We start from the raw sequence: 15,735 nt of genomic DNA on the forward strand, positions 1-15,735 counted from the left end.
TAAATAAAGGCAAGAGTATAGCAGGGTGTGGTGGCACACACCTTTAATCCCAGCACTCAGGAGGCAAAAGCAGGCAGAGCGCTGTGAGTTCAAGGCCAGCCTGATCTACATATCGAGTTTTAGGCCAGCTGGGAAACCCTGTCTCAAAAAAAAAAAAAAAAAAAAAAAAAAAAAAAAGCAAAGGATACAGCAAAGGATGCAATCTATATTTTTTTAAAGGTACAGTGTAGATAGTGGCTGCTGATGTAACATGGTATGTAAGACATTGCCCTCCAAAGATCTGAGTTCTGGGGCTGGAGACATGGATCAGTGGTTAAGAGCACTGGCTGCTCTTGCAGAGAACCTGGGTTCAGTTCCCAGCACCCACATGGCAGCTAACAGCCTTCTCTAACCCCAGTGCCAGGAGATCTGACGCCCTCTTCTGACCTCCACTGGCACTGCAAGATACTGGTACATCTACCTACATGCAGGCAATACACTCATACACATAAAATATTTTTTTAAATCTGAGTTCCTATAATTTCTCTATAGAAATTTTAAAAATACTGATCTTACAGATTTAAAAGTTTAATTTAAAAAAATATGTTGAGGGGCTCAGAGGGTAGGGATACTTACCACTAAGCCTCATGACCCAAGTTCAATCCCCAGAACCTCTACAGGTTGTCTTCTTTGATATATGCACCGTGGCACATGTGCAGCACACATGCACACAAAATTGTTTTGTTTTTAAACATGGTGAGGCCAGGGAATTGTAGCTACATCTATAATCTCACCATTTAGGAGACTGAGAGAAGAGTATTGTGGGAAGCCAGCCTGGGCTACATAGTGAATTTTAGGCCAGCCAGAGCTATGTAGCAAGACCCTGTTTAAGTAAAAAAAAATAAATAAATAAGAGGACAATTAAGAAAGTACAGTGAGGGCTGGAGAGATGGCTCAAACAGTTAAGAGCACTGGCTACTCTTGCAGAGGACCCGGGTTCAATTCCCAGCACCCACATGGCACCTAACAGCCCTCTGTAACTCCAGTTTCAAGGGAATCCAATGCCTTCTTCTGACCTTTACAGGCATTGCATGACACGGGCGTACTTACACAAATGCAGGCGATACACTCATACACATAATTTTTTTTTTAAGTACAGTGAGTTCCTTGGAGCATAAAGGGGTTCGCTTTCTAGACTGGCTGTTTTATTTAGCACACTTCCGCTCAGCACTCTGTCACTTCTCCATGCTGTGTAGTCCAGTGTCTATTTTGGGTGATGCTTTTGTTTTCCTGCTAAGTAACTTAATCAGTTACTCCTTGTCAGTTTCCTAGAGGAAGTCCTGGCTTCTGGGCTGCACAGCCGAAGCAGGGAGAGCTCACAGGCCACTTCCAGGACCGCAAGCAGAAGATGAAATGCTGATAGGGAGCAGCAAGAAGGGCACGGCCTCCCTCGGACCCTGGCTGCAGGCCTTCCCTACTGACGAGAGGGTTCAGGAGGGCACCTGTGTTTACTGTAACTCACTCCAGGTAAACCCCATTCCTGAACTGTTGGCATACCAAGGCTTCCAGAGATAAGTCTGAGCCCATCCCAACCCACTTTTCCTGTGATTTCTGTGTCAAATAAATATGTTCTTTGTGTATTTGATAGCACAATCACTTCAGTGTCTGATGGGTTTTGTTGAGATCTTTCTTGAGAAAAGGGTTGTCAGAGCTGAGGAGGTTTTAAAAGCAGCATGTGGTATACATGGCACTATCCTCGACCTCGTCTTCCTTTGACTCTTCCATTAACCACCTTCCTGCACTCTGACGCCTCACCATGTTTCTTTGGAGAGCCATCCAAAAATCATGTCTGCATTGCAATTTCCTGTAACACTAAGAAACCATATATGATTACAATAAAAAGTCAATTTTTGTGGAGATATGAGTGATTTGATTTTATTTCTTTGAAGTTCATTTATGGCAATTCATAAGGTGATGGTTTCACCCAAACAATGAAGGCATGGCCTACCCAGAGCATAAAGTATGCCAAGGAAATACAAATTCTGGTCTCAGTTTTGGCTCTCTCTCGCTCTCCTTTCCCCCCTCCCCACCTCTGTCTTGGTTTTTGATCCAGGGTCCCCCTATAGCCCCCACTGGGCTAGAACTCATTATGCAGACCAGGCTGGCCTCAGTCTCACAGAGATCCACCTGCCTCTGCTTCCTGCATGCTGGGATTAAAGGCACTCCCCACTAGTCTTGACAGCAATAAAAAATGGTGGGGTCAATAATGGCAGGAATTAAGGTGTCCTCAAATAATTAGCAAAAACAACACAGCACAATCCCTCTTGGTTTTATGTAGGGTGTGTGTGTGCCTGTGCATGTATGTATGCACAGCTGCCCTTGGAGTTCAGAAAAGGACACAGAATCCCCTTGAATTTGAATTGCAGACCGTTGTGAGCTGCCTGATATGGATTCTGGGAACTGAACTCAGGTCCTCTGAAAGAGCAGCACTCTTAACAGATGAGCCATCTCTCAGCCCCTTACATTTTCTTATATGTTGACGAGTATTCTCTAGCATCAGACAGTCTACAGTCAAATTCATGTCGTATTTTCATCGCATTGGGAAGGCTGGTCTTGTGGCTCAGCTTCCTAATCTATAAAGTGAGAGTCACAATTAGTACCTTCCTTATAGATAGTGAAGATTAAATACAATGAGTAGTACATTAGTATTTACAGAGCCTTCTATTATTGCTGGCCCTTTAGTTTTTCCCTATAAAAACATTTTCATTAAGGTCATATGCTTTTAATAACCCTCTCTCCCATAGATTAGAAAGCCTGGGTCAAAACATCCATCCTACTTAGAGAAGTCAAGGATATTTGTTTTTAAATGACTAGTCAGACACTTTATCTCTACCTAGTAAATTTGCAAGCAACAATTCACAAGTTGTTACCTTTGACATTTTTTCTTTTCCCCTTAAATGGAGTTAGCTTTTTCAATTACATTTTTCAGGAGTTACTTATAAAATATTCAATTCGAGGGGCTGGAGAGATGGCTCAGCAACTAAGAACACTGTTCTTGCAGAAGATCTGGGTTCAAATCCCAGCACCCACATGGCAGCTAACCACTGTCCGTAACTTAACTCCAGTTCCAGGGGATCCGACAGTCTCTTCTGTTCTCCACGGGCACTATACCACACGGGTGCACTTACCTATATACAGGCAATACATGCATACACATAAAATAAAAATTAAAAAAAATATGTTCAATTGGAGAATAAGCTGTGGACAGTGCTGTCTCACATGTGGACGTATTTAGGAGGTAAGCCAAAGTCCTCCTAGAATCTTCTCTCCCCCAAAGAAATTGCCTCGAGTTATTTTTGTGCTTTGTGTGTACGTGGTAGCTTAAAGCTCACTGAGACAGTGCTATAAAAATGTGTAAAGGAAATCAGAAGTGCTTATCCCAATTTCTTACTTAAGCATGGGGCTTTGGGAAACAACTCCACATAGATCCAAATCCAGGTGTCAAGAGGTTCACCTGGTGAGATAAATCAGCTTTAAGAACAGACCAAGGGAAAGGCTGGCATCTGGGAAGAGTCCAAGCCAAGACAAAGTGCGACAAGGTGAGGGAAGGAGAGAAGGGTAGGATGAAGCCATTTAATAGTGCAAGTTACTTGGAGGGAGGGATGGGGGCCAGCCAGATATTTGCGTAACATCTTAAGGAGCAGACAGGCAGAGAAGGTTCTGCAGCCCACATGCATCTGCTCTAGAATCTGAAAATTACTTTGGTTGTTTTTTTATGGGTCCCTCTGCTTGCTGTTTCTCTGATGCTGTGCACAGAGAACCCAGTGCCTTGCATACAGGAAGGATTCAAGTATTTGCTGACTAAATGAAAGCTCCTGGGAAAGGAGGAAGATGAAACAAGTCATGAATTACTTCTTTCCCATAAGCCAGAATCTCTAATTCCATCTCCTCTGCAGTGCTGGTGATTAAGCTTGGGCCCTCCTGAATGCTAGGCAAAGTGCTCTACCTCTGGGCTACACCCTCAATCTCCTGAAATGATTTTAAATCAGATGGAGACAGGAGGATTCGGAGTTCAAGACCAGCCTCAACTACATAGTGATTTATATTTATTTTTATTTATTTTTGGTCTTTTTGAGACAATCTCCCTGTTGCCCCAGCTGGCCTGGAACTATGTAGACCAGGCTAGCCTTGAACTCATAGAGATACACATAAAGGCATGTGCCACCACACCCAGCCTAACTACATAGTGATTTTAAATCCAGCCTGGGCCACACAAGACTTTGTCTAAAAAAAAAAAAAATTAATGATAACTAGAAATACAAACCATCCTATCTGCCTGGCCAGCAAGTTCCCAAAGTTCCCTACAGACTACTTTCCTCACAGTGTGCTGGTACATTCTGCATCCTTACTCATTTTTTTTAACTTCATGATTGTTGCCAAAATAATTTTGTCACATAGGTAAGCAGATGTTGAGACAGGGAAGGGACTGTTTGGGAAATGTACTCAGTGTGCAAAGTCTTTAAAAGGTAGATTGGAGTCAGAAAACCTAGATTCTAATTCACATAACCAATAACTTGTGTCAATTCTAGCCAAATCATTTGATTCACCACGTCTAGCTTGCATGTTTCCCAAGTATGTTTCCCATACTCTCATTCTATGCCTCAAAAAATAGCACTAAACATTTTTTTTAATGCCACATAAGAGTATTTTGAAAGGATAAAGTTCTGAATCCATCTAAAATGGAACACTTGGGGCTGGAGAGATGGCTCAGCAGTTAAGAGTACTGGCTGTTCTTGCAGAGGACCTGGGTTCGGTTCCCAGTACCCACATGGCAGCTAACCATCAGTAACTCCAGTTCCAGGGCATCGTCTTCTGATCTCCACAGGCACTGCACAACACAGGTTGCACTTACATGCACACAGGCAATACACTTATACACATAAAATAAAAATAAAATCTAAAAATAGGACTGGAGAGATCTCAGTGGTTAACAGCACTGGCTGCTCTTGCAGAAGACCCGAGTTTGATTCCCAGCACCCACATAACAGCTACCAACCATCTGTAACTCCAGTTCCAGGAGAATCTGACACTCTCTTCTGACATTTGCCAGCATTGCACAACATGGGTGCACTTACATGCAGGCAATACACTCATACACATAAAACTTATTTTTTGGTGTTTTTGAGACAAGGTCTCCCTGGAGCCCCAGCTGGCCTGGGACTCACTGTGTAGGCCAGGCTACCCTGCTTCTGCCTCCCAAGTGCTAGGATTAAAGGTATGTGCCACCACGCCCGGCCCAAAATAATATTTTTTAATTTTTTATTGTTTTTATTTTATGTATGAGTGTATTGCCTGTATGTAGGTAAGTGCATCTGTGTCGTGCAATGCCCAAGGAGGCCAGAAGAGGCTGTCAGATCCCCTAGAACCGGAGTTAACAGACAGTTGTTAGCTGCCATGTGGGTGCTGGGATTCGAACCCGGGTCTTCTGCAAGAACAGTCAATGTTCTTAATCACTGAGCCATCTCTCTAGCCCCCAAAATAGTATTTTTTTAAATAAAATGGAGGGCTTCATTCATTCATGACTAATGAGAGGTTGAGAAAAAATATTAGAGGATTAAGGGAAGAGTAGGGGCTGAGAAGGGGTGTCCTTCCTTGACACCAGACCATCTTCCACTCTTCAAGCCACAAATGTACCCATTACTTTATCTTGGGACATCTCTGGGAAAAGATGTTTTTCCTGCTCTGTGCCAGGGATCTTTACTCATTACTTGGTATTGCATCCACTGAGTGCCTGGTAATGTTTACTAGCTTGTTATTGTCTCATGATTAGTCCTAGAGGACAATACTCTTGTCTTCAAAGGATTCTCATAAGTCCCCTAACTTTCCTTGTAGAAATGGCCATTTACTACGTGGAGAAACAGAAACTTAAGAGATTCATGGCTCAGCGGTTAAGAACACTGGTTGTTCTTGCAGAAGACCCGGGTTCGAGAATTCCAGCACCCACATGGCAGCTAACAACTGTCCGTAACTCCAGTACCAGGGGATTCGACAGGGGCTCTTCTGACCTCTGCAGGCATTGCAGGACACGGATGCACTTACCTACATGCAAGCAATACACACATACACATAAAAATATAAATAAAATTCTGGACTGGAGAGATGGCTCAGCAGATAAGAACACTGGCTGTTCTTGCAGAAGACCCAGGTTCGAATCCCAGCACCCACATGGCAGCTAACAACTGTCCATAACTCCAGTTCCAGGGGATCCGACAGGCTCTTATGTCCTCCTCAGGCATTGCATGACATGGGGCACTTACCTACATGCAGGCAATACACACATGCACATAATAATAAAATATTAAAATATATATAATTTTTTTTTAAAAATTCATTCAATGGCTTGAACCAAAGGCCACAGAATGGTGACAAAACCACTCCTCAAACTTGGGCTTCCCCATTCCCTTCTTCCCAATCCTATATGCACTAAAACACACTAAGTTATTAAGATATGTCCTATGGGCTCTGAGATAGATGTGGGTTGGAGGGATCCGTGGGTTGCAGTCATGGCATCCTCTGGACTCTGAGGACATTGCAGGATGTTTACAGGGCAGCTCGGCAAGGAGAGATACCCAGGAAGTTGAAGCCCCTGGTATCATGACTTTGGAGCGACTAGCGGTTCTGTCAGCACCCTTGTGTGCGCAGATCACTCAGCTTCCCGAATCACACTTGGGAAATGGAGCTAGACCCCCCCCCCCTCATTCTTGCAGTTTCTCCAGTGCCTCTAAGGCCTGAAGCCTTGTACGCGGGAAGAGAGAGGCGTATTAACAGCAACTTCTCTCCCACTCCATCCCTACACAACACCCGGGGAAGCACAGAACTTTTCTCCAGCACCTGGCCTGCCCAGACCACTCACACCCCGGGGAGCACTGCGCCCTTGCCAGCCCCAGACGCCGCCCTCCCTGCGGGGAGGGGGTGGGGGGACACGCTCCGGGTGATCTCCGGGGTCCCGAACCGCCGCGTCCGTCAGTTATCCGCGTGGGCCTGTCCTGGGCGCCTCGCCAGGTCCGGCCGGTCCGCGTGGGCCGCCGCTCCTCAGGCTGGGCCGCCACGGAGCCCAGGTCTCGGCTGGGCTAGGGCTAGCTCCGTTGCCCGCCGTGAGTCAGAAACAAAGGCGGGGGGCGGGGAGCACCGGCTGCGGCTCCGCGATTCGCCCTTTATTCTGAACTCGTAACGTCAGCGAGCCGCGGACGGCGCGCCGGGGCGCGGGCTGGGCCGTCCACCGCGCGGGCCGGGGGAGCTGGGCGGGCGAAAAAAAACGGGGGTAGCACGAGCTACAAAGGGGGGCGTCCCGGTGCGCGAGCGAGCGGGGAGCGTGGCCGGTGCCCCGCCGCCAGCCTCGCGGGTCGGCAGCCCCTGCACGCGGCCTGGGCCCCGCGCCCGCCCGGAGCCATGAAGAAGAACCATCCTAGCAAGCGGGTGAGTGCGGGCGCGGCGCCCGTCCCTGCTGAGGGCTGCGGGCGGCCCCGGCCCCGCCTCGGGGCTTTTGTCTCCCGGCGCGCCGGGCTTCAACTTGGCTTAGTTTCTGCGCGACCCACACCCTCCGCCTCCCCTGGGGCCGCTGGGGCCGACGGGGAGACAATGAGAGATAAATGAGACGAAATGCGGTTAGTCCCCGCAGCACGGCGGGGGAGGGGCGGGACCCCGGAGCCCCGAGGCCCCCAGTCCCTCCCGGCCCGCCGCGCCGCTTGTGTATTAGGGGGAGAGGAAGGGGAGTGCGTTCCCGCGAGTGGAAGCGGGTCCCGAAGTGGCCAGCGAACCGTGGGGGACCTTGGGGTCCCTGACTCCATCCTCCCGAAGCCTCACCCGAGCAGGACGGCGGAAACCGAACCAGCTCCCATCACCTAATCGGCTGCTTCTTATCTTGCCCCCTTGGGCAGGGGCCCCAGGATGGAAATCATCAATCTGCGGCACCCGAGAAGGTCGGCTGGGTCCGGAAATTCTGCGGGAAAGGGATTTTCAGGGAGATTTGGAAAAACCGCTATGTGGTGCTGAAAGGAGACCAGCTCTACGTTTCTGAGAAGGAGGTAGGCGCCCATAACCTTCCCTATTTTCCCATATCTTCCACTCTGTCTCTAGTTTTCCTACTTGCCCTGCCTCCATTAGTTCAGTGGTCTCTATCAACCCCGTCTTATCTGTAGAGGAAAGTCACCCTTTAGTGATTCAACCTGATTAAGAATTAGAAGTTTGCTTCTTTTTTAATGTTTTGCCTTTTCAGACACCTTTCTGACAATGAGAGTCCACTCCCAGTTTGTCTCAGAAGTTCTGCCTGTCCCTGCTGCCTCCTTGCCCTGTTTCACCCTCCTGAAATACAGGATATTTTTTTCTTTGCTCTTGCTGCTGAACACAGATCAACGTGTTGCTCACCCCTGCCTGTCTCCCCAGCCCAGCCACCCCTTTCCTGTCTGTAGCCCCCATAGAACCCAGAGTCCGTCTCTGGGACCTAGAGTGGAGAACCGTGAATGCCAGATAGTTACTTTTGTTGGAGCCAAGTGTCCCGAACCAGGCCTCTGTCCCCCATGTTCCACATAACAAGAAAAAGAAAAGGTCAAGGAACTCATATTCTGGCCACCATTATCTTTATAGATGTGGAGAAATGGAGTTATGAGCACCTGTCTCTGCATAGCTTTGGCTCTGTAGTTAAGCATGAAGCTGTAGTCCTTGTTGGGTCAAAATCTAAGCCCAGATCATTGAATCCAGACTCCTTTCCCTTTTGTGAAACCATAACTCTTAAGTCAATAACAGTAATACTGAGCAATTGAAATTGCTTCTCTGTGGCTGTCTGCAGAGCTTGGTAGACTGTCCTGTGTTCCCCTTAGAATGGCCCTTCCTCCCCTGATTCTGTGTTCCCGCACCCAGTACTGGGAAGTCCTCTCTGAGTTCTGACTTCTTCTGCTTTCAGTAGTAGACATTTGTATTCAGTAGATCCTATTTAGGTAAATAAATCCTTTTATGGTATTGAAACAGACACATTTGCAGTCCAAGAGAAGTACTTATCTGAAAACTGTCTACTAAGTGGGGAAGAAGTGAACAGTGCCAGAGCTGAAAGGCCTCTTGAAGGTGTCCAGCCCTAGCTGACCACACTAGTGAGGAACTAACTTGCTGATGGAGAGTCTCAGGAGTGAGCTGAGGTAGACTTGACAAGAACATTTCCTCTCAAGGGTCACTTCTACCTAGTCACATTCTGCAGTCTTCTCCACAATTTTTTGGCTTTTTGGTTTTGCACTGTTTATTTTTAAAAAAAGCAGTAGCAAGTGTCAAAAGTGTATCTCCTGATTTCCCCGAACTTCATAATGGCAGGAAACTCTAGTGAGCAATCAGGAAGAACTTCCTACACGTCAGAGAGAAAACAAGAGAACAGTGAAAGAATAAAAGAAGACTTTTTTTTCCTGTTTGTCTAAAAGGCAGAATCTGGGGGCAGAAGTGCATGCTTAAGCCTTGCGTGTGAAGGAGGAGATACGGAGTTAGGATAGAGTGACCTCAGCCTAGAATGTCTGATGTCCTCAGAGTCAGGAGCATCTGACTATTCCTAGGGCCAGGTACCCCTTGGTGGGAAGAGCATTGGAAAAAAGGGAAGAGTATATTGCTTCCACTCTTCTTCAAAACCAGTTTCCATGCTCCAGTGGGCCTGGGCCAAAGGCAAAGCTGCCAAAGAATTAAGAAAAATAAAATCATAGTATATTTGTCATTTACATGATGATGAAAAAAATAATCCTAACTTTACCATAGTTTTCATCAGTCACTTTGGTTATTTCTGCTTGGAAAAGCAAGGTCTCCCCCAACTACCTCCATATTTGTTGTGAATCATTTTCTCATTCTCCAGGGGCACCTGTTCTCAGAGCAGGGGTACCCTCCTTATCAAGGGCTAAACTAGGAACAGATCCAGTCTTAGGGTAACTTCATAGTAGAGGAAGTTGAGCTCAGGGTAATACTTAGTAAGCTTATGGGCATGGAAAGGGTTAATTTGAAAGCTATAGCTATAAAAGAGCCTGGGAATTGGAGGTAAAGAAGATTCCAGGAGTGAACCAGGCTCCCAGGTGTGTCTGTCTTTTCTGGAATATATTTTGCTGCCAGCCTTACCCCGTCTCCTACTACTACCCTTCCTTATTCTGTCAGTATCTCCTGCTCCCAGAGCTGCTTATCAGCCTGTGTCCAAGCCAGAAGAGCTCCCTTCCCTCTCCCTCAGGAAAACAGAACAAGTGACTCTTTTTCCCCTGGCTACACACACACCCAGTACTTTCCTCTCCAAGGTTTCTGGCCTCTGCAGATAGTTTCTCTGGGGAAGGAGCTGGAGAGGAGGTTGTGATGCATCATCCTGCATCCCCAGCCCTGTATTTCTGGGAATTGTTCTTGAATGCCCCTTGTAGCACCTTGTCCCATGTCCACCCATAATGTCCAAGGCCTCTGATTACTTCCCAGCTAAAAGCCAGGGAGCCCTGGAAAGGAGAGCGCCCTGGAGAGCTAAACCTGGCCAGGCAAACAGAGATCTTAATGTGCCCTTACTCTCCCACAGCACATGTGATTGTCTGATCACAGCCATGTCCGACAGCAGGGCAAGAGGCTGGGTAAATAGAAGGCTACAGGCCAGTAGATGTCCGCCAAGGAAAACATGGGGGCTACTTTTACATGTTTGCTTCATTTGACTTTTATCCTGGGAAACATGACCAACTCATTCTGGGGTATTCCCAACCAAGTAGAAGAGGGTGGACAGGCTGCTACCTGGGATAAGTCTCTATATACATTAGAGGAGGAGACAGGTAGGGGCCAGAAAGCTATTATAAACCATAGCAGTCCCTGCAGCCTAAGGCAGCTCTCAATTCACCCCAGATGCTGGCTGCCCATATCTCCTTTCTCTGGACTATCAGTGGCCTCTCCGGTCTTCCTTACTTGGAAGTGATCAGATCAGCCTATTCATCATGTCCCTTTAAGGACATGGGCCTCCGAGGACTTGTAAACTGTGTCCTTCAGAATCAGACTAAGAGTCATAGGTGCAGAGAAATGGTAGCTTAGCTAAGGATAGCAGGGTATGAATTTAAACAGAACCCCTCACCAGGACTCCAGTCTTGGAGGTACCCCAGTCCTGTCCCGAGGTCAAGGTGCTGTACCTCTTGGATGGACTGGCCCTTTCCTGGTCTGTCATCCTTCCCTTTCCCCAGGCTTTTTCTGGATCCCAAGACTGTTCTAAAGTAACAGTTGGGGAGAAGAAGCAAAGTAATTTTATCCTCATCGCACCCCCAAACCTCCCCTAGGTAAAAGATGAGAAAAATATTCAAGAGGTGTTTGACCTGAGTGACTATGAGAAGTGTGAAGAGCTCCGGAAATCCAAGAGCAGGAGCAAGAAAAATCATAGCAAGTTTACTCTCGCCCACTCCAAACAGCCGGGCAACACGGTAGGTCTCTCTCACCACCTGGCCACTGGAGCCTGGAGCACAGCATAGGTGGCGCGGTAGTGGGAGGGAGAGCGTCCCCTTCACGCTCTCCCTCTTAGCAGTCTTGCCTCTGAGCCTCTCAGTTGCTCTCCCACTGGCTTCTGTCATTTAACTGGAGAATAATCTGGCCATTTCCTTCCCTCCAGGCAGGCCAGGCTTTAACCCATTGAGCCACACATACACATATTTCTCTTAGAAGAAAAATCACCAGTCCTTGTGCCCTGATGGGTGGTTAAAGTTCTGAATCTAAGTCTTCTTGAGGGAGGGAACCAAGGGAAGCCATGCCTGTCACATTCTGTCTCCTCAAACATTTTTTTGTTTGGTTTTGTTTGAGCCTGGGTTTCACTATACAGCCCTGGCCGGCCTGACTGGAACTTACAATGTAGGCCAGGCTGGCCTTGAACTCTCAGAGATCCTCTTGCCTCTAGCTCCCATGTGCTGGGATTCAAGGCATGTGCCACCAGGCCTGACTCTGCCTCTTCAAACATTTAAAGATCTTTAGTACCTAAGCTTTATCACACCTCGTCCAATTATCTCCAGTACCACATTCATGTCCAATACCTTTCTTACCTCTTCCTTGCTCTTTTCTAAAACAACCTCTGTATTTTGCAGGAATAGAATTTGGGTTTCTTTGAGTTATAGGTGACTCTAGAAGCACAGCCTCCTTCCAGGAGCTGGATCTGAGGCAATGAGATTATAATTTATTTCTTCACCGTCACCGTGAAACCTAAAACCCTGACTAAAACGAATCTTCCCATTACAGGCACCCAACCTGATCTTCCTGGCAGTGAGTCCTGAAGAGAAGGAGTCATGGATCAACGCCCTCAGCTCTGCCATCACCAGAGCCAAGAACCGCATCCTGGATGAGGTCAGGGGACGCACTGTGGGGAAGGGGATGCTGGACACAGAACGAGCATCTGTGACTCACTAAAGGAGGGTTGTTATGTGGGGTCCCACTTAAATGCCCTCCTCCAGCTCTGCTTTCTCCCTTTTTTGAAAACGCTCTTCTACTATCTTCTCTATCAAATCTCTTTTGCCAATTCCTCCTCCTGTACTTCATGAGGCATGAGCCAGCCTTGGGTCAGCTGAAGGAGTCCAGTTATGTCTGTAAATCCCTCTGCTTGTAGCCCTGCTCAGAACTAGCTCATGGGCAGGGAGGCTAATTTCCCAGTCCAGCATGTTTGGGCCTTGGGGGATGCTTGGTTGGGACAGAGTCCTAAAGAAAACCTGTGGCTCACAGTGCATCTCTTCAGGTCACCGTTGAGGAGGACAGTTATCTTGCCCACCCTACCCGAGACAGGGCAAAAATCCAACACTCCCGCCGCCCCCCAACTCGAGGACACCTCATGGCTGTGGTATGTAAAACTGTAACAAAGTAAATGGCCAAGTCTCTGTCATGTGTCATTCCATCTTAGAGCTGAATACAGCCAGAAATATTTGTGTGGGGGGTTGGAGTGTCTTCCTGATATTAAGATCAAAGACTAAGGAGGTCCCTCTATACCACGTCCCTGCCTAATTCCTCTAAATCAAAAATACTTAGTAACTACCATGAGTAAGATGTCTCTGTTCTCAACAATTTTGGGGGAGGAAATAAGAAATACCCTAGGAAAGTAAAAAACAGAAGTGTTAAATCCAGAATGGCACAAGTCCTATGTGATGGCTAGCTACCCTGATGGGCCAAAGGTGCTTCAGAGGCGGGATCACAGCAAACCCTCTACTCTCTGAAGTAGTAGATTCTTTCATTTATCTGAGCCCTAAGTCTGCAGGAGAAAGAACATAGGCCCTGGAGTTAGAAAACCCAAGTTGGAACCTGGTTCCCTGAAGCTGCGTGTCTGTAAATGGGGCAGTGATCGCTCCTAATTAGGGGTTGCTGTACAAAATGATTAAAATAATGCCCAACAGCACATGAGTGTTGAATACCCTTCCTTGTTAAAGTACTTTAGAAATAAGAGGTTTATTATAAGGCAAGAGGTTCAGAGTTCAAGTAGCAGAGCAGTTAAGGTATATGGCTGAGGGCACAATAGAGGAGAATGACTACTGTGACAGATGGGCCATCCTGTGTATGCCCAGCCCTGTGCCATGTCTGAGTCCATCATACAGAGGAAATATACACTTCTCAGGAACCTTGTAGCAGAGTAGAGAATATGAGAAATTGCCTTAAGCTACAGAATAATGAAGAAGTTCAAATCACCATCAAAGGAGTCAGCAAGTAAAGCAGAAGGGCTGTCAGGAGTGGAGGGGTCTCCAAGGAAGGCATTGAGGACCAGACTTGCCTCCATCTTTCCTGGGACACTGAGAGTTCACTGCCTTCTTTCCCATCCCCTTCCTTCCCAGGCTTCCACCTCTACCTCAGATGGGATGTTAACCTTGGACCTGATCCAAGAAGAAGACCCTTCCCCTGAGGAACCATCTTCTTGTGCTGAGAGCTTTCGGGTGGACCTGGACAAGTCTGTGGCCCAGCTGGCCAGCAGTCGACGGAGAGCAGACTCAGACCGGATCCAGCCCTCTTCACACCGGGCAAGCAGCCTTTCTCAACCTTGGGAAAAGCCAGACAAGGGGGCCACCTACACCCCTCAAGCACCCAAGAAGTTGACCCCTACAGAGAAAGGCCGCTGTGCCTCCCTGGAGGAAATCCTTTCTCAGCGAGACTCTGCCCCATCCCTCCCACTCCAGCTTCGGGCTGAGGAGTCCCCAGCCCCCATCCCCAAATACCCAGGGCAGCTGTCCCGGATCCAGGACCTGGTAGCGAGGAAACTGGAGAAGACTCAGGAGCTGCTGGCAGAGGTTCAGGGACTGGGAGATGGCAAGCGAAAGGCCAAGGACCCCCCGCAGTCTCCACCCAATTCTGAGTCAGAGCAGCTGCTGCTGGAGACCGAGCGGCTGCTGGGAGAGGCCTCCTCAAACTGGAGCCAGGCAAAGAGGGTGCTGCAGGAGGTCAGGGAGCTGAGGGACCTGTACAGACAGATGGACCTGCAGACCCCCGACTCTCACCTCAGACAGAGCTCCCAGCACAGTCAGTACCGGAAGAGCCTGATGTAAAGAGGGGACAGGTCTGGAACTTTGGGGGACACACAGACTCTTTATTGCCACATGTTGCAGGATTAAGCTTTTTTATTTACCTCATTCAAAAAAAAAAAAAAGAAAGAAAAGAAAACAAACTCATTGCTCTGGCTGATGCCTGACACCCCACGGCCTTCCCCTATATTCTTTCCCTCCTTAGCTCCCTTGTCAGACTGGAGAAGGTGAGCCCCGTAGCAGAAATAAGGAGCTTTCACCTGAACGAAGTAATAAAGACACAGTCTGCTCATTGTACACATGCCACCTGCCTCCCAGACCTAAGGAGAACCACCATAGGCATGCCTGGACATCTAGGTTTAGAGCGGCCTGGGCAAGAGGTTTTCTCAGATGTCCCATTCCAGGTTTTCATGCTGAGGGTGAAATTTCAGCTGTGCAGCTCTAGTTCTAGGGACCCGGGGGCCAGCACCACCTGTCCATGCCATAGGAGAAGTGAAATTTACCCCAGACTTGAGAAGGATATGTGGAATTAAAAGCTCCCTGGCCTGATACTGGCTTCTCCCCATGATGTTGGTCTCTGACTACAATTGGATGCCTTGGGCTGAGGTTCTATAGCTCAGTGGTAGGGTGCTGACCCTACTACTGAGAAACACTGTGAGACACTGGTATACTGGTTCTATACTGAAAAAGACTGATCTGCCTCAGTTTTATCTGAAGTGCTTTCTTCACCTCATACCCTTCTCACCACGGATTCAAAAGTAATAAGCTTGAATATATGGGACTGGGTTGGTCATTGGGGCAGAATAGGGCAGCCAGCATAGGAACTGGGAACAGCTGACCCTGTGGAAGAAATGAACTAAGAATGAAACTGATTTGTGATGAGGCTGTGTCCAACTTCCCCTTTTGGCCAAGTGAGAGTTTCTTCTTCCCCTCCACCTCCTTGCTCAAACCTACCAACCCGGACAGTACAGCTTCAGGAAAACAGTTCTGCCCACACCACCACCCCGCCTGCCTGCCTGCCGTGGAGTCACCAGGCTTCATGGCAGTCTTGTGTGGTAGATTCCCCCACAGCTCATTTTCTGAGATCAAATTTAATAATGATCATAAGGTCCAGAGTAGGGAAGGCAAGCTCTGAATGATTGAGGAGATGAAAGGGACATGAAGCCTCTTAATCAAGCAACTAGGTTAAAAATAAAGTGGGAACTTCCCTTGGGAAGTTCCTGATCTTCCTTAGACCTGACCCCCAGGAGCCAAA

The 15,735-nt window shown here is 47.8% G+C and overlaps 2 protein-coding genes across 3 annotated transcripts in view; both read left to right on the plus strand.

The window, feature by feature from the left end:
- The window catches only part of Vps45 (vacuolar protein sorting 45 homolog), a 65,219-nt gene extending 63,321 nt beyond the window's left edge, over positions 1-1,898 (plus strand). The window contains exon 15 of the mRNA XM_008843734.3: positions 1,304-1,898. Coding sequence (XP_008841956.1) covers positions 1,304-1,391 — 88 coding nt within the window. The 3' untranslated portion in view covers positions 1,392-1,898. The remainder of the gene's footprint in view (positions 1-1,303) is intronic.
- Positions 1,899-6,980: 5,082 nt separating this feature from the next.
- Plekho1 (pleckstrin homology domain containing O1) lies at positions 6,981-15,031 on the plus strand. Of its 2 annotated transcripts, none has more exons than XM_017800802.2 (6): positions 6,981-7,133; positions 7,917-8,063; positions 11,286-11,426; positions 12,229-12,333; positions 12,719-12,820; positions 13,800-15,031. In XM_017800802.2, the coding sequence occupies exons 5-6, from the start codon at positions 12,812-12,814 to the stop codon at positions 14,502-14,504; spliced, it is 714 nt and encodes a 237-aa protein (XP_017656291.1). In that variant the 5' UTR covers positions 6,981-7,133; positions 7,917-8,063; positions 11,286-11,426; positions 12,229-12,333; positions 12,719-12,811; the 3' UTR covers positions 14,505-15,031. The 2 variants fall into 2 exon arrangements, with proteins under 2 accessions (XP_017656291.1, XP_008841958.1); XM_008843736.3 differs by lacking the exon at positions 6,981-7,133 and adding an exon at positions 7,302-7,455.
- Positions 15,032-15,735: the final 704 nt, after the last annotated feature.

The sequence above is a fragment of the Nannospalax galili genome, unplaced genomic scaffold, assembly GCF_000622305.1.
Source record: "Nannospalax galili isolate Female #2095 unplaced genomic scaffold, S.galili_v1.0 scaffold22, whole genome shotgun sequence".
Taxonomy (NCBI): Eukaryota; Metazoa; Chordata; class Mammalia; order Rodentia; family Spalacidae; genus Nannospalax; species Nannospalax galili.

Excerpts from the sequence above, each read along its gene's own strand:
- Plekho1 (XM_008843736.3), top strand. The coding sequence starts at position 7,429 with ATGAAGAAGAACCATCCTAGCAAGCGG. Across the intron at positions 8,064-11,285 it reads TCTACGTTTCTGAGAAGGAG|GTAAAAGATGAGAAAAATAT; the intron begins GTAGGCGCCCAT and ends AACCTCCCCTAG. Across the intron at positions 11,427-12,228 it reads CCAAACAGCCGGGCAACACG|GCACCCAACCTGATCTTCCT; the intron begins GTAGGTCTCTCT and ends TTCCCATTACAG.